Genomic DNA, 18,621 nt, shown 5'->3' with positions numbered 1-18,621 from the left:
CCGTGGTTTTTTTTTCATTCTTTATACCGTCATAGTGTCATCCTAATTGTTACGAGTATACTACTATCTCTTTATCAACCAGTGTACAGTGCGGTAGTTCACGGCTGTGGCTACCTCTGTGTCGGCACACGGCAGGCAGTCCGTCCGACCAGAATTGTATTATTTATTATTATATACCTACCACCTAACCGTGGTTTTTTTTTCATTCTTTATACCGTCATAGTGTCATCCTAATTGTTACGAGTATACTACTATCTCTTTATCAACCAGTGTACAGTGCGGTAGTTCACGGCTGTGGCTACCTCTGTGTCGGCAGTCGGCAGGCAGTCCGTCCATCCATAATTGTATTATTATTATAATATATACCACCTAACCGTGGTTTTTTTTTCATTCTTTATACCGTCATAGTGTCATACTAGTTGTTACGAGTATACTACTATCTCTTTATCAACCAGTGTACAGTGCGGTAGTTCACGGCTGTGGCTACCTCTGTGTCGGCAGTCGGCAGGCAGTCCGTCCATCCATAATTGTATTATTATTATAATATATACCACCTAACCCTGGTTTTTTTTCCATTCTTTAATCTTTATACCGTCGTCATAGTGTCATACTAGTTGTTACGAGTATACTACTATCTCTTTATCAACCAGTGTACAGTGCGGTAGTTCACGGCTGTGGCTACCTCTGTGTCGGCAGTCGGCAGGCAGTCCGTCCATCCATAATTGTATTATTATTATAATATATACCACCTAACCGTGGTTTTTTTTTCATTCTTTATACCGTCATAGTGTCATACTAGTTGTTACGAGTATACTACTATCTCTTTATCAACCAGTGTACAGTGCGGTAGTTCACGGCTGTGGCTACCTCTGTGTCGGCAGTCGGCAGGCAGTCCGTCCATCCATAATTGTATTATTATTATAATATATACCACCTAACCGTGGTTTTTTTTTCATTCTTTATACCGTCGTCATAGTGTCATACTAGTTGTTACGAGTATACTACTATCTCTTTATCAACCAGTGTACAGTGCGGTAGTTCACGGCTGTGGCTACCTCTGTGTCGGCAGTCGGCAGGCAGTCCGTCCATCCATAATTGTATTATTATTATAATATATACCACCTAACCGTGGTTTTTTTTTCATTCTTTATACCGTCGTCATAGTGTCATACTAGTTGTTACGAGTATACTACTATCTCTTTATCAACCAGTGTACAGTGCGGTAGTTCACGGCTGTGGCTACCTCTGTGTCGGCAGTCGGCAGGCAGTCCGTCCATCCATAATTGTATTATTATTATAATATATACCACCTAACCGTGGTTTTTTTATACCACCTAACCGTGGCAGTCCGTCCATAATTGTATACTAGTAAACTATCCAATCCATCCATCTCCATTGTTTACCTGAGGTGCCTTTTAGTTCTGCCTATAAAATATGGAGAACAAAAAAGTTGAGGTTCCAAAATTAGGGAAAGATCAAGATCCACTTCCACCTCGTGCTGAAGCTGCTGCCACTAGTCATGGCCGAGACGATGAAATGCCAGCAACGTCGTCTGCCAAGGCCGATGCCCAATGTCATAGTACAGAGCATGTCAAATCCAAAACACCAAATATCAGAAAAAAAAGGACTCCAAAACCTAAAATAAAATTGTCGGAGGAGAAGCGTAAACTTGCCAATATGCCATTTACCACACGGAGTGGCAAGGAACGGCTGAGGCCCTGGCCTATGTTCATGGCTAGTGGTTCAGCTTCACATGAGGATGGAAGCACTCAGCCTCTCGCTAGAAAACTGAAAAGACTCAAGCTGGCAAAAGCACCGCAAAGAACTGTGCGTTCTTTGAAATCCCAAATCCACAAGGAGAGTCCAATTGTGTCGTTTGCGATGCCTGACCTTCCCAACACTGGACGTGAAGAGCATGCGCCTTCCACTATTTGCATGCCCCCTGCAAGTGCTGGAAGGAGCACCCGCAGTCCAGTTCCTGATAGTCAGATTGAAGATGTCAGTGTTGAAGTACACCAGGATGAGGAGGATATGGGTGTTGCTGGCGCTGGGGAGGAAATTGACCAGGAGGATTCTGATGGTGAGGTGGTTTGTTTAAGTCAGGCACCCGGGGAGACACCTGTTGTCCGTGGGAGGAATATGGCCGTTGACATGCCAGGTGAAAATACCAAAAAAATCAGCTCTTCGGTGTGGAGGTATTTCACCAGAAATGCGGACAACAGGTGTCAAGCCGTGTGTTCCCTTTGTCAAGCTGTAATAAGTAGGGGTAAGGACGTTAACCACCTCGGAACATCCTCCCTTATACGTCACCTGCAGCGCATTCATAATAAGTCAGTGACAAGTTCAAAAACTTTGGGTGACAGCGGAAGCAGTCCACTGACCAGTAAATCCCTTCCTCTTGTAACCAAGCTCACGCAAACCACCCCACCAACTCCCTCAGTGTCAATTTCCTCCTTCCCCAGGAATGCCAATAGTCCTGCAGGCCATGTCACTGGCAAGTCTGACGAGTCCTTTCCTGCCTGGGATTCCTCCGATGCATCCTTGCGTGTAACGCCTACTGCTGCTGGCGCTGCTGTTGTTGCCGCTGGGAGTCGATGGTCATCCCAGAGGGGAAGTCGTAAGCCCACTTGTACTACTTCCAGTAAGCAATTGACTGTTCAACAGTCCTTTGCGAGGAAGATGAAATATCACAGCAGTCATCCTACTGCAAAGCGGATAACTGAGTCCTTGACAACTATGTTGGTGTTAGACGTGCGTCCGGTATCCGCCGTTAGTTCACAGGGAACTAGACAATTTATTGAGGCAGTGTGCCCCCGTTACCAAATACCATCTAGGTTCCACTTCTCTAGGCAGGCGATACCGAGAATGTACACGGACGTCAGAAAAAGACTCACCAGTGTCCTAAAAAATGCAGTTGTACCCAATGTCCACTTAACCACGGACATGTGGACAAGTGGAGCAGGGCAGGGTCAGGACTATATGACTGTGGCAGCCCACTGGGTAGATGTATGGACTCCCGCCGCAAGAACAGCAGCGGCGGCACCAGTAGCAGCATCTCGCAAACGCCAACTCTTTCCTAGGCAGGCTACGCTTTGTATCACCGCTTTCCAGAATACGCACACAGCTGAAAACCTCTTACGGCAACTGAGGAAGATCATCGCGGAATGGCTTACCCCAATTGGACTCTCCTGTGGATTTGTGGCATCGGACAACGCCAGCAATATTGTGTGTGCATTAAATATGGGCAAATTCCAGCACGTCCCATGTTTTGCACATACCTTGAATTTGGTGGTGCAGAATTTTTTAAAAAACGACAGGGGCGTGCAAGAGATGCTGTCGGTGGCCAGAAAAATTGCGGGACACTTTCGGCGTACAGGCACCACGTACAGAAGACTGGAGCACCACCAAAAACTACTGAACCTGCCCTGCCATCATCTGAAGCAAGAAGTGGTAACGAGGTGGAATTCAACCCTCTATATGCTTCAGAGGTTGGAGGAGCAGCAAAAGGCCATTCAAGCCTATACAATTGAGCACGATATAGGAGATGGAATGCACCTGTCTCAAGTGCAGTGGAGAATGATTTCAACGTTGTGCAAGGTTCTGATGCCCTTTGAACTTGCCACACGTGAAGTCAGTTCAGACACTGCCAGCCTGAGTCAGGTCATTCCCCTCATCAGGCTTTTGCAGAAGAAGCTGGAGGCATTGAAGAAGGAGCTAACACGGAGCGATTCCGCTAGGCATGTGGGACTTGTGGATGCAGCCCTTAATTCGCTTAACAAGGATTCACGGGTGGTCAATCTGTTGAAATCAGAGCACTACATTTTGGCCACCGTGCTCGATCCTAGATTTAAAGCCTACCTTGGATCTCTCTTTCCGGCAGACACAGGTCTGCTGGGGTTGAAAGACCTGCTGGTGACAAAATTGTCAAGTCAAGCGGAACGCGACCTGTCAACATCTCCTCCTTCACATTCTCCCGCAACTGGGGGTGCGAGGAAAAGGCTCAGAATTCCGAGCCCACCCGCTGGCGGTGATGCAGGGCAGTCTGGAGCGACTGCTGATGCTGACATCTGGTCCGGACTGAAGGACCTGACAACGATTACGGACATGTCGTCTACTGTCACTGCATATGATTCTCTCAACATTGATAGAATGGTGGAGGATTATATGAGTGACCGCATCCAAGTAGGCACGTCACACAGTCCGTACTTATACTGGCAGGAAAAAGAGGCAATTTGGAGGCCCTTGCACAAACTGGCTTTATTCTACCTAAGTTGCCCTCCCACAAGTGTGTACTCCGAAAGAGTGTTTAGTGCCGCCGCTCACCTTGTCAGCAATCGGCGTACGAGGTTACATCCAGAAAATGTGGAGAAGATGATGTTCATTAAAATGAATTATAATCAATTCCTCCGCGGAGACATTGACCAGCAGCAATTGCCTCCACAAAGTACACAGGGAGCTGAGATGGTGGATTCCAGTGGGGACGAATTGATAATCTGTGAGGAGGGGGATGTACACGGTGATATATCGGAGGGTGAAGATGAGGTGGACATCTTGCCTCTGTAGAGCCAGTTTGTGCAAGGAGAGATTAATTGCTTCTTTTTTGGGGGGGGTCCAAACCAACCCGTCATATCAGTCACAGTCGTGTGGCAGACCCTGTCACTGAAATGATGGGTTGGTTAAAGTGTGCATGTCCTGTTTTGTTTATACAACATAAGGGTGGGTGGGAGGGCCCAAGGATAATTCCATCTTGCACCTCTTTTTTCTTTTCTTTTTCTTTGCATCATGTGCTGATTGGGGAGGGTTTTTTGGAAGGGACATCCTGCGTGACACTGCAGTGCCACTCCTAGATGGGCCCGGTGTTTGTGTCGGCCACTAGGGTCGCTAATCTTACTCACACAGCTACCTCATTGCGCCTCTTTTTTTCTTTGCGTCATGTGCTGTTTGGGGAGGGTTTTTTGGAAGGGACATCCTGCGTGACACTGCAGTGCCACTCCTAGATGTGCCCGGTGTTTGTGTCGGCCACTAGGGTCGCTAATCTTACTCACACAGTCAGCTACCTCATTGCGCCTCTTTTTTTCTTTGCGTCATGTGCTGTTTGGGGAGGGTTTTTTGGAAGGGCCATCCTGCGTGACACTGCAGTGCCACTCCTAGATGGGCCCGGTGTTTGTGTCGGCCACTAGGGTCGCTTATCTTACTCACACAGCGACCTCGGTGCAAATTTTAGGACTAAAAATAATATTGTGAGGTGTGATGTGTTCAGAATAGGCTGAAAATGAGTGTAAATTATGTTTTTTGAGGTTAATAATACTTTGGGATCAAAATTACCCCCAAATTCTATGATTTAAGCTGTTTTTTAGGGTTTTTTTAAAAAAACACCCGAATCCAAAACACACCCGAATCCGACAAAAAAAATTCGGTGAGGTTTTGCCAAAACGCGGTCGAACCCAAAACACGGCCGCGGAACCGAACCCAAAACCAAAACACAAAACCCGAAAAATTTCCGGCGCTCATCTCTAATAAATACCCCATGGGGTGTGCTTTAATGTGGTGACGTTTCTGGGACTTCTTCCCTTCTTCAGACAATAGAACGGCTGATATATCGCAGTCTCTCAGCCTCAGCTCCCTTGTTTATCTCTCACATTCATTATACTACCTCTTTCTCTCAATCTTAGCCCCCTCAAGTCTCTCAGCCTCACTCTGCCCCTCACCTTTTGTGTGTCCAATCCTCCCTCCTGTGTGTCCCAGTGTCTACCGTCCCCCCTGTGTCTCTCAGCCTCATCCCCCTGTCTCTCAGCCTCACTAGATCTTTACTTGTAGCATGCAGTGAACAGAGTGCAGACCCTGGTACTGTATGTCTATGTACATACAGAATGCTCACCTCTGTCTGCTCCTTAGCCCATTGGTGCGCTAGCGGCCAACTGTATGCAGGCTCAGTCCATCTTACACTGTCACTTCTCTCCTTTCTCAGCAGCATCGCTGGAGACTCCAGCTCTCCTGACAAGACACGCCTCCTCCTTCTCCTTTCCTCCTGCTCCTGCTTTCACTTCCTCCTCCTTTACTCTGACTTCCGACAGGTATGATCTGTGAGGAAGTGGAGGATGGCGGAGATGTGGGGCCAAGGACACAGTGCTGCAAGGGGGATAATGTCCCCCCCTTAAACTAATCTGCGGCCCCACACTACTGTAGAAAAAGCTGCTGCGGAGGCTGGGTAAGAACAAGTCCGGCTGGGGGGCCTTGATATAAGGGAACCTAGGGGTACTTACCCCCTGGGATTCCCCCCCCCCCCCCCCCCCCCCCTTAATCTGGCTCTGCCACAGCTGTGTCAATGTCCTGTATGTAGCTTGGTCATCAATATGGCTCACTTTTGTCTAGATTCAGTGGCTTTTAGGAAGAGCTGGCAGCACTGTAATAGAGGGGTCATATTCACATATGGAGGATTGCGGCTTATAGGTGTTAAAAAAAATAAAAAAAAATGAAAAAACTATATACCAGCAGCAAAAAGGTAAACACTAAATCAAGGTGCCTAGGAATCGGATGTTGGCCCTCATTCCGAGTTGATCGCTCGCTAGCTACTTTTAGCAGTCATGCAAATGCATAGTTGCCGCCCACGGGTGAGTGTATTTTCGCTTTGCAGGAGTGCGAACGCCTGTGCAGCAGAGCGGCAGCAAACACATTTTGTGCAGAACAAGATAAGCCCTGTAGTTGCTTATTCTGTGCGATGATTGCTGCGATGAAGGACCCGGTGTTGACGTCAGATACCCGCCCAGCAAACGCCAGGCCACGCCTGCGTTTTTCCAAACACTCCCAGAAAACGGACAGTTGCCACCCAGAAACTCCCACTTTCTGTCAATCTCTTTGCCTCCGCCAGTGCGACTGAAAGCGTCACTAGAACCTGTGCAAAACCACAAAGGTCTTTGTACTTGTACAATGCGCCTGCGCATTGCGGTGCATACGCATGCGCAGATTAGCCCCGTTCTGCCGTAATCGCTGCGCTGCGAAATTCCGTAGCGAGCGATCAACTCGGAATGAGGGCCGTTGTCCTTTGTAACCTAAAATATGTGTTTGGAATGAAGTCGGCTTGGATCTTTGAATAAAGAAGCCTTTTAATAAAATGTTTAATGCAGTTAAATCAAACTGTATACACAGAAAACCGGGCTCGATTATGCACCAAGCTTTTCCAAGCAAAAAAGTATTTTGTTGTGCACAAATTAAACCTTAAAGCAATATGAGCCCTGGTGTCAGAATTAACACAATCCCTCATTAAAAAAGAAAATAATGCCCTCATTTATCATGAGTCCTGAAGTGTAGTGCTATTTACCATTTTCACTCGCCGTGGTATATGGGGCCTAATTCCGAGTTGATCGCAGCAGCAATTTTGTTAGCAGTTGGGCAAAACCATGTGCACTGCAGGAGGGGCAGATATAACATGTGCAGAGAGAGTTAGATTTGGGTGGGGTGTGTTCAAACTGAAATCTAAATTGCAGTGTAAAAATAAAACAGTCAATATTTACCCTGCACAGAAATGAAATAACCCTCCCAAATCTAACTCTCTCTGCAAATGTTATATCTGCCCCCCCTGCAGTGCACATGGTTTTGCCCAATTGCTAACAAACTTGCTGCTGCGATCAACTCAGAATTACCCCCATTGTTTTTATGCTCATCTAGTTAAGATAAGCCAATACTACGGAAAGCGGTGGTGATATTTGTACTGTCAGCGCTGCTGTTTACAATTATGCAATGCTGTCGAATCAAGATCATCATCGGTATCTGTACTTACTGCACAAGGACTGTCTTAGGCAAATTCCCGACACATGCGCAGTAATGCTTCTCAGGACATTGCTATGGAGACCAGGGAGCCGCAGAGCATTATAAGAGCGGGTTACGGTCGTTAGGCCGACACAACTTAGGTCAACACTCATTAGGTCGACCACTGAAGGTCGACAACGCCATTAGGTTGACCTGAACGTTCGGTCGACATGCACTAGGTCGACAGGTCGAAAGATCGACATTAGTTTTTTTTTTGTTTTTTTTTAATCCTTTTTTGGGGGATTTTTTCATACTTAAAGATCCACGTGGACTACGTTTGGAACGGTAATTGCCCAAAGCATGCCGAGCGAAGCGAGCCATGCGAGGGGACACGGTGCACTAATATGGGTTCCCTGTCACTTTACGCAGAAAACTACACCAAAAACAATCAAAAACCTCATGTCGACCTTTTGACCTGTTGACCATGTCGAACTAATGCATGTCGACCGTGGCAATGTCGACCTTCAGTGGTCAACCTAATGAGTGTCAACCTAAGTTGGGTCGACCCAACGACCCATACCCATGAGAGCAAAGTCGGATGCTAAAGCATGGAGTCCCATGGCATAGCACCGGGCAGCACTATTTTAAAAAAAGTCAACAGCAGGTTAAGTAAAAATAGCGCTGCGAGTGCTAAAACAAGCATTACAGCGTTTGATAAATAAGGAAAGCCATATACAGTGCCAGAGTCTACAACGAAAGCGCAGGACTCAGAAAAAATGGCGCCGCGGCCATTTGTCGGAGTCCTGCGTATGCGCTGTAGACTCTGGCACTGTGCTAGCAGCGGTGCGACGGCTACGGGAAAGGAGGGGCCCACACACGGAGTCTGCACACAGGTCCCCTCCTCTATAGAGACGCCCCTGCCCCCGCTCCAATCACTGAGACAGGTGCAACAGCTATTGTGTGACACGGAGCTTCGGGACAGAGGGCATGACTTCATGGAATCTGGTGGGCATGCTCCCTGGCACTCTCCAGTGAATAGATGTCAGGTACATGTGCACAACACCTATTCATTGCTTGCTCTGCTAATCAAAGCAGCAGGTGAGAGGAGGCCTCCCAACCACTCCCCCTCACCATGGGACACTGTGGCCTATGGCTCAGATGGTGGGACGCGATGCAGTTAATTTGCCGGATTTCAGGATCCCATCAGTCAGGATACCAAAGTCGGAATCCAACAGCCGACAATGCCGACAGACGGAATCACCGCGAACAGGGGCTGCTCCCACTCATGGGTGTCCACGACACCCATAGAATGGGAATAGAACCTGTGGCGTGTGCAGTGAGCCACTAAGCCCGCAAGAGGACTCTTTGCGCTCGCCCCGATGCCGCCATACTGGCGGACGGGCTGCTGTTGTCGGGATACTGACAGCCGGCATCCCGTCCACCAGGAATACACATGTATTCAGATGGAACAGTGCCCGAAAAGCAGGACAATCCCAGTTCTGCCAAAATCGGAATGGTTGGAAGTTATAAATTTAGGATCGAAAGTTTGGCTATGTTCAGAATTAGGGTTTTTATTTCATTTCAGTTCAAATTTGTCCAAGTCCAAGTAAGAGTTTATTTTAATTTCACTTCTGCTTTGTATGTTTTTTGCACCGTTGAGGCCAGATTCAACTGAACAAATGTGCGACACTTTGTTGCTAAATCCAGGTAAATATTGTATGCAACAAATTCAAATGTGGCTCATCTATAGGCCATCAAGGCTTCTAATCTAGTGGTTGTGCCTAGTGAAAATGCTACTTCACAAAAAAGGCCCTGATTATGTATCCAAAATACAAGTGTGACCCAAATGTATTAGGGTGCGAGATCCAAGCAGTGTGAGAATTTGGCGACGTATCTGCTAGATTTAATTTCTGCAAATTTGTTTAAGGCAAAACCAATTTGGTAACCAGGCATTCTACTTTAAATCTATCATCTGCATTGCCAAAATCTTGATTCTGCTCTCATTTCACAGGTTATCATATACAGTGTGAAGCCTGTGTTTTGTGTTTGGATCTACGATTTGAGAGCTTGCAGGTCGGAATGTTGGGGTGTATGTCCCATTCACTGCTGCTAGCAGAGCTTTTTTGAACAGGTTCTTCATCCGGGATGCGGTCAATTTACCTAATCCCGACGGCAAGTAGACAATTGCAGGGGCAGATGTATTAAGCCTGGAGACGGCATAAGGAGGTGATAAATGCAAGATGATAGCGCACCAGCCAATCAGCTCCTAACTGTTAATTTACATTTTGGAGCTGATTGGGTGGTGCGTTTATCACCTTGCACTTATCACTGGTTTATAATTCCTTATGCCGTCTCCAGGCTTAATACATCTGCCTATAATTCTTTATTAGCCACCTACTGTACTTTATCAGCCACCTACAGTACTAATGTGTAGACTATCTAATTTCAGCCTTTTTCTTAGAGGATTAGAAATGAAGTCCTTTTCAGAATACTCCGTTTCAGCGCTGCAGGCACAGTGACACACGCAATATACTTTAGTACAGGCCGTGCCTCATGAAGACACTGAAGTAATTGCATGTATTTGAGAATTTGGCAGAAAATCTATCCATTTCCACCTAACAAGAAAATCAAGCACACTAAGTGAAATGTTATTTACAGTACTATGTTTAAAGCTATCGCTTCAAACAGAAGCTTTTGACTAAAGAGAATTTACTTTCAGATAACTCTGAGGTGCCCATATCTGAATTTGTGGTGACATGTTAACCTGAACTGAGTATTAACACCCTGTGTACGTTTATGGACCAGAAAAACAAAGGGCCTCAGAAGTTCATTTCAATTTAGAGCACATGTGCCTATTTGTTCTGCCGGATAATGGGTTAGGCAGCAAGCCTTCTTACTCTCTGTAGACAAGGGAAAGTGACGGGCATCTCACCCCCTGCTTGCACTCTCACAGTGGCATGACCTAATCGCATGTGCACACTCCCAACATCCAGATTTTTAAAACAGCAGCAGTGTGGAAGGATGCAGCATCTGTCTCAGTGACAGATACTCTGCTTGTATCCCCATTTGCTTATTAAAGCAAAATTGGGGAGCCTCAAAAAGTTGTTTCTCCTACTGTTGATTCTTCTTGAGATGAAATTGGTTTAAGTCAAAGAAGAAACGTTTCTGTTGCAGTCAGTAATAACTATTCATATAGCAGATCACATGGTCTGAAAGACATCTGTGTGCATAGGAATATAACCAATTTCCCCCAACTCTCTTGAGCCCCCCACGTTTCTCCAGATACAGCCCCCCTGGCCACTCCAGCCTCGTCTCCATGTGTCTCTCCAGCTACAGCCTTCTGGCATACTTACCTACTTTTGAAAAAGCATTTCAGGGAGATGTGAAAGTAACACCTGTACATGTACTGCTACATCTGAGAGGCATGTCATGAAATTACTTACATCCAAATGTAAATGAGCTCCAAAGTTAATAAGATCTACTTGTTGAAGAAAATATACTGATATTTTGCAGGATTTATTTGTGTAATGTATTTTACAAGAGGTTCCATACACTGTAAGTGGCCACGAGAAACCTTATTTAAAATGCATGTAGCCATAGGGATCATTGTGCCTTATAACCAATACATGGAAATTGCACTGATGAACCCATTTGAATGTATATATCTCTGATTTATTTTTTTACCCCCAAGAATGTAACAGTTATATACAGTAATAGGGGTACGGTGCAATCAGGGAGATTGATGGACTATTCAGGGAGTTAGGGAGATTGCTAATATTTCAAGGAGTCTCCTGCAGAATGAGGGAGGGTTGGCAACTATGCCTTCTGGTCACTTCAGCCTCATTCACCTGTTTCTTCTAGCACCAGGCCCTGTGTCTCTCCAACTCCAGCCCCCCTACAAATTTACTAAATACTTTCAGTGGTAGTCATAGTATCTGGCCTCTCCATTGTTCCATATACCTTTATATGGGTCATGAAAGCAGTAGTATCCCATCTGAAACAGCAAATGGTCCACTACATCATTTACTTAAACTAAATATTTTTACTGCACCCAGATATCAATTTCCTGTAAAAGCACAGATACTGTATGTAACACAATCGGGTATATTTAATAGCCTGCAAATTGTTATTCATGAGATTTTGGTGATTAAGCCACTAGATTTAAAGTACAAATAACTTAAAAGAGAAGACCACCCTGGTTTGCCTTTTAAATTATTGTAATTTCAAATGTATGAAAACCCGTGGATGCCTGCAACTCCAAGGCTGTTACAATTACCCCAATCTCTTTTTGCGATTCTTGAGTATTGCTACAGTATGTCCCCATGTTTTCAGCTCAAGGCGGTTTTTCTTGGATGGACAATATATTCCTAATCCAAAAACTAATTTGAAAGTTCTCTCATTGGATCAGTTTTCCCTGTCCTCCCCCAAAACCTCTCTAAGATCTCCATCTTTTTATATTGTCAAGGATATTTTTCTATATAACAGCCATTTCATATATCAACAGAAAGAGGGTTCCTTTTCAGTGAGGTTGTGTAGGGAAACCTGGGACATTTGTAGAGACATTTGGAGACAATGTAATAGCAGATCATCTTAATAATTATTTTTGCTCAATATTCCCTACTGAAAGAGAGGAGAAGGGGCCACAGTTAAGTTGCAGGGATATTCAGGAAAATGAAACAAGTACATTCACAGAGGAGAAGGTCCTAACAGAACTCTCAAAGCTAAAAGTGGACAAATCTATGGGGCCTGATGGCATACATCCAAGGATACTAAAAGAGCTTAAAGAGGTGTTGGTAGCACCAGTAACAGAATTATTTAACCAGTCATTAGCTACAGGAGTAATTCCAGAGGACTGGAAAAGAGCGAATGTAGTCCCACTGTCCAAAAGTGGAAGCAAACAACTACAGACCAGTGGAGGCAAACAACTACAGACCAGTGAGTCTTACTTCAGTAGTAGGGAAATTGATGGAAACAGTCTTAAAAGAAAGAGTTGTCGATTATCTCAAATCCAGCAATTTACGGGATGCCAAACAGGATGGGTTCACTGGTGGGAGATCATGTCAAACAAACCTTATTTACTTTTTTGACAGTGTGACTAAAGTGATGGATAAAGGTGGAGCCGTGAATATAGCTTATCTAGACTTTAGTAAGGTTTTTGACACTGTTCCACATCGCAGACTGCTAAATAAACTTGAAAGCTTGGGATTGGATACTAAGATTGTTGAATGGATAAGATCTTGGTTGTAGGATAGAAAACAGAGAGTTGTAGTAAATGGAGTGCATTCACATGAGGGAAATGTTACCAGTGGAGTACCCCAGGGATCTGTACTTGGGACAGTGCTTTTTAATATCTTTATTGGTGACATTGCAAATGGCATTAAAGGGAAAGTATGACTTTTTGCAGATGACACAAAGGTATGCAACAGGGTAAACACACCAGGAGGGGTAAAACAAATGATTGAGGATCAAGGTAAACTAGAGGAACGGTCAAGAGTATGACAATTACAGTTTAATGCCAAAAAATTTAAAATCATGCACTTGGGTCTCAAAAATCCTACGGCTAAATATAGTATTAATGGCACTATACTGGAAACTTCTGAGGAGGAAAGGGATCTAGGAGTCACTATTTCAGGTGAATTAAGGCAGGTAAGCAATGTAACAAAGCAATGAGGAATGCTAGACAGATGCTTGGCTGCATTGAGAAATCAGCAGCAGAAAGGAAGAAGTAATCATTCCTCTGTATAGGTCATTGGTACGGCCTCATCTAGAATACTGTGTTCAATTCTGGAGGCTATATCTTCAGATGGTTATTAATACATTAGAGACTGTACAAAGATGGTAAAAAAAAAAAAAGGGGGCAGACTAGATGGGCCAAGTGGTCCTTATCTGCCGTAAAATTCTATGTTTCTATTTGGAATTGTGCTACTTAACGGGATATTCTTGTGGGCAGCACAGATGGTGTAATGGTTAGCAATGCTGCCTCACAGCACTGAGGTTATGGGTTCGATTCCCACCTAGACCCTGACTATATGGAGTTTGTATATTCTCCCTGTGCTTGCATGGGTTTCCTCCGGATACCCTGGTTTCCTCCCACAATCCAAAAATATACTGGTAGGTTAATTGGCTCCAACAAAAATTAACCCTAGCATGAATGTTTGTGTATGTTCATGTGATGGGGAATATAGATTGTAAACTCCACTGGGGCAGGGACTGATGTGAATGGCCAAATATTCTCTGAAAAGTGCTGCGGAATATGTGTGCGCGATATAAGTAACTGGTAATAAAAATTCTCTTTATGCCAACATACTTGCATGAATAGCTGAAGAGCTCCTAGACACTGTTGTTGAACTGTTGTTTAGAAGATAGGAAGATTGTACAGGCATTTCGTTGTACAGAGGTGGATGTAATGCACATATCACATTATTTGAATTCAAAATTTTGTTGACTAGAACATGAAGATGGATACAATATCCTTTGTGTTGATGGATCTGAACCGGTCTTATGCCATTCCACCTCCAGCCCTTTTGCTGAAAGTTCTGCAGAAAATCAGAATGAAATGAGTATCGCAAATAATTCTGGTGTACCTGGTATGGACGTAAGTGTGGTACTTCTTTCAGGGCACCATAGACTCACTGCATGTGGATGGCAACATTACTAGGTTACTAACTCACCTACAATTAACATCATCTGCAAACCACTAATTATTGCTTCCCTCAGACCACGCACTAGGTTTAGATACTTTGCAAAGATCAAAGAATTTACTATTTGGTTACCCAAGGGAATTCTAAAAATGCTCTGTCTTTTTTTAGATTTAGTGTTTTTTTTTCTCCTACAAATATGAGGATTAGCTTCATCTACTACTAGGTCTTACAGCTCAGCACTTGTATTTTTATTCCCCAACTTAACTCACAATACATAAATTATATCTCCATCTTCTAAGCAGTATATATTGTTCCAGAGCTCATTTACTGCTATAGAGTGCTTGAAGTGCCTTCAAGCACTGCACTTCTTTTTTAGCAGCTGCGTCCCAATCACTGTGACCGCAGGAACCCCCTCTCCACCTGGCAGCTGCAGAGCGGCTCTTCTACTGTGTTCTGATAACTGCGTTCAGCAGTAAAAGGGTAGACAGCGGCATCCCCCTCCCCACCCGGCAGCTTTTCCCCAGGACAGATTTCCCATAAGGCACCATAGCCCAACAGAACCTGGTGTACCACTGCCCAGCAGAACCCAGACCTGCACAATGTGGAGCTCAGCAAGATGCAGAGGAATGTGCTGAAAGGCTAAGGATGGTGCTGAGGGGCAGAAAAAGTTGAGGAAGGCGATGAAAGGCAGAGGAAGGTGACAAGGGGCTGAGGTAGTTATTGAGGGAACTGAGGAAGGTAATGACGGCTGAAGACTGTGATGAGGGGCAGAGGAATGTGCTGAGGGGCTGAGGAAGGTGATGAGGGGCAGTGGAATGTGCTGAAGGGCTGAGGACGGTGCTGAATAGCAGAAGAAGGTGAGGAAGGTGGCGAAGGGCAGAGGAAGGTGACAAGGGGCTGAGGAAAGTGACGAGGGGCAGAGATAGTTATTGAGGGGACTCAGGAAGGTACTGAGGGCTGGGGACAGTGACAAGGAGGCTGAGAAAAGTGATGAGGGCTGGGGAAGGTGACAAGGACAGAGGAATGTGCTGAGGGACTGAGGAAGGTGAGGAGGGGACTGAGGAAGGTAATGAGGGCTGAGGAATGTGATGAGGGTCAGAGGAATGTGCTGAAGGGCTGAGGAAGGTGACAAGGGGGCTGAGGAAGGTAATGAAGGCTGAGGAAGGTGATGAGGGTCAGAGGAATGTGCCCAAGGGCTGCGGAAGGTGCCAAAAGGCAGAGTAAGGTGACCAGGAGCTGAGTAAGATAATAAGGGCTGTTCTGGCCTACTTTAACCCTGGTCACCAGGACTACATAACTAAACTGGATTCAATTGTTACAATCACCCATTAGATATCATGCAACTAAAGTGAAACGAGACTGGAGCAAAAGGTGGACTGGTATAAATGCTTGGAGCAGTGCCATAACATGGCCGCAGTGTGCACTATGCCTCCCCGTCACCCTTATCTTATGATGTCATGCATAAGGGGCGGGGACAATGGCTCTGGGAAGTACTGCCCTGAGCGTCCTAAGGCTCTGCAGGGTGCCATTCCAGTCACCATGCAGGTGCCTTGGGGCAGGGACAGTAACACCCCCAGGGCCCAGCACCTGTCCAACGGCATCGCTTGCACACCCATAGTTATTACTCGAACCGATTTTGTTTCATAGTATATAATATATGCCTTGTACGTGAGTGGGAGTTTTAGCTAGTTTACACTCTAAGCTCCAATTGGGCAGAATACATATTTTGTATACAGTACTGTGTAATATGATATTAATATGATATAATTATTATATAATAGCTGTATGTGGTGTTATACTTTGGAAGTGGTTTTACTTCTACTGACCCAAAAATAAATTTAATGATTATTTATTGTTAGTACTTGTAATGAAATATTTGAATCATAATTTATATTGGTTATGTCTTTGCCACAACCACAAAGGTTTACCATAGCTAATAGCTAAAAGTTGCCAGATAAGTAGAACTAGACTTTTCCAAACCTTCGCTAATCACACATATTATCTAAGCCATGGAAATTTGATTTGTGCTTTTGCCAAGTGACATTGTAATTGCTACTCTAGGAAAATTGGTTAGAGGGCTTTCTGTGTTAATTACATATTTTTACCAATAACAACATGCTAAACCAAAGAATACAGTTTTATACAGCGTAACAGCTTGATAAACAGCTGGGGTTGTAAACAGTACTTGGCCTGTAGTGACAACATAAATGACAAATGAGAAAATTGGAAAATATAGTTTGTCAGGTAAAAATATAAAAGGCAACATAGACTTGTGTTCGATATATACATATAGTAATGTGAATCAGACACTAATGGTGATTTCTCCTAAAATATATGCCTATTAAATAGTTTATTCAGACAGTGTTATTAGGTGGTAACAAAACAAAGCAAATCAAACTGTGATCATGAAATATAACCTGACAACCTTAGATTAGCTAGAGTAGCTAATTGATCATAACAGCCATAATATAGAGTACTGTGAGCGTTGGCAACATGGAAGTTCCATAATTTGATATCATTGTAATGTCAGCTGTAACGCTTGTCAGAGTCCTGGGTGCTTGCCATTTCACCATATATACATGTTGGGAGGGACAGGTGGTTTGTGTTTGTTGCTGATGTCTGTTGTTTCATACCTGGTCATTGTGTTACCTGTGGTGGTAGGCTACGTTTAATTGGGAAGTCATCAGCACCCTGTGAACATTGCCCACTCCCTACCTTCATGTCAGCTGCAGAGCATGGATCTGGGCAGGCTGCCCCTTCTGTAATCTTACAACAACTTCAAGGCACCCCAGGAAGAAGCCAGAGAGAGGCAGACGGATTTGCATACACTAAGAGGAAAAGATAGAGAAGAGCAACAGAGACTCAAAGAGGCATGGTATGTGCTGCTGTATTGTTTATGTGTAGTGCCTTGAAGTTTTACATTTGTGTTTCCTGAATCCTTGCAAAGTATTTGGTACAACACAATTGCTCCTTTTGTGATATGCATACTGTACTATATTTAGAAAATTCATTGGTTTCTGTGTATTTTTTCCATCAAATTAAGTGGATTAAGTTGCTGAAAAGATTTGTAGTTTAGTGATGAGAGATTAAAATCAAATTTTTGGATGTGCCCTTTTATACTGTGGCTCAAGTCACGCCAAATAGCCCCTAGCGCTAACAGGTCCTGGGTGACTCAGCTGCGCTGACTGTCTTTCTCGGTCAAAATACGCATCTTATTCACATAATGAAAGCAACTGGAAATGACAGCTACATTGTTAGCGTACACTCAGGGCCAGTTCCGGGGCTTCTGGCGCCCCGGGCGGCATTAGGGGGCTTGGCTTCGTACAGGGGGCGTGGTCACTTACGGCCCCCTGTACAGACTGAAATGATGTGCGGTGCGCGATGACGTCATCGTGCACCGCACAGCAATGGTCCTCTCCACGAAGGGAAACTAGTAAAGGACCTCTCCACAAAGGGAAACTAGACACGTACGCGTCTAGTTTCCCTTCCCAGCGGCAGCGGGGGGGCAGCGGCCAGCGGCAGCAGGGGGGCAGCGGGGGGCACATAGCAGCAGCGGATCTTGCCCTGGTGCGGCGCCCTCCGGACGGCGCCCTGCGCCCTCCGGAAGGCGGCGCCCGGGCAAAAGTCTGCGTACACTGATCACTGGGGCTTGAGACATTTGTTCATATGTGTGAGGCTGAGACAGAATCTGTATAATGCAAGCTGCCGCGGCTTTTCCTCGCTTCATGATGCGTTGTGCTTCATCTGCGAATTTGTCCGCATGTTGTACCAATTGCTGTGCGATTAAAGTCACAGCCTAGCATATCTGGCACACTTTGAATGGCTTTTGATGCATCTGCGATTTGACTAAAGAGAAGATGTACTAAGCAGTGAAAAAAGTGGAGAAGTGAGCCAGTGGACAAGTTGCCCATGGCAACTAATCAGCATTGAAGTAACATATATAATTTGCATACTATAAAATTATAAAGAGCAGCTGATTGGTTGCCATGGACAACTTCTCCACTGGCTAATTTCTGCACTCTTTAGTACAATCCATCTCCCCCTAAGACTCAAAGAAAAATATGATTCGCTCCTACCCTACAGCATCTCAGGTGCATTGGGCGTATTTTGCTGAATGGTGTAAAGAGGCTCAGTGTATGAGAACATATCTGTACAAAAATTGGTAATTACAGTTATTACTTTTTGTATTGGTGCTTAATTTTGAATACTAATTATACAACTCTAACTGCATGAC

The 18,621-nt window shown here is 44.8% G+C and overlaps 1 protein-coding gene across 3 annotated transcripts in view; it reads left to right on the top strand.

Moving 5' to 3' along the window:
• Positions 1 to 18,621, top strand: part of NALCN (sodium leak channel, non-selective) — a 1,296,054-nt gene that overhangs the window by 55,253 nt on the left and 1,222,180 nt on the right. Inside the window, exon 2 of one of the 3 annotated variants that reach the window (XM_063953245.1) lies at positions 17,114 to 17,262. The exons of 1 other annotated variant lie outside the window; for it this stretch is intronic. In XM_063953245.1, the coding sequence (XP_063809315.1) occupies positions 17,260 to 17,262 (3 nt within the window). In that variant the 5' untranslated portion in view covers positions 17,114 to 17,259. Of the gene's footprint in view, positions 1 to 17,048; positions 17,263 to 18,621 lie in introns of all 3 variants that reach the window. One more of the 3 variants, XM_063953244.1, reaches the window with a different exon arrangement.

Source organism: Pseudophryne corroboree, chromosome 2, assembly GCF_028390025.1.
Source record: "Pseudophryne corroboree isolate aPseCor3 chromosome 2, aPseCor3.hap2, whole genome shotgun sequence".
Lineage (NCBI taxonomy): Eukaryota > Metazoa > Chordata > Amphibia > Anura > Myobatrachidae > Pseudophryne > Pseudophryne corroboree.
Note: the sequence above shows the minus strand (reverse complement) of the source record. Positions and strands in the feature narration are given on the sequence as shown.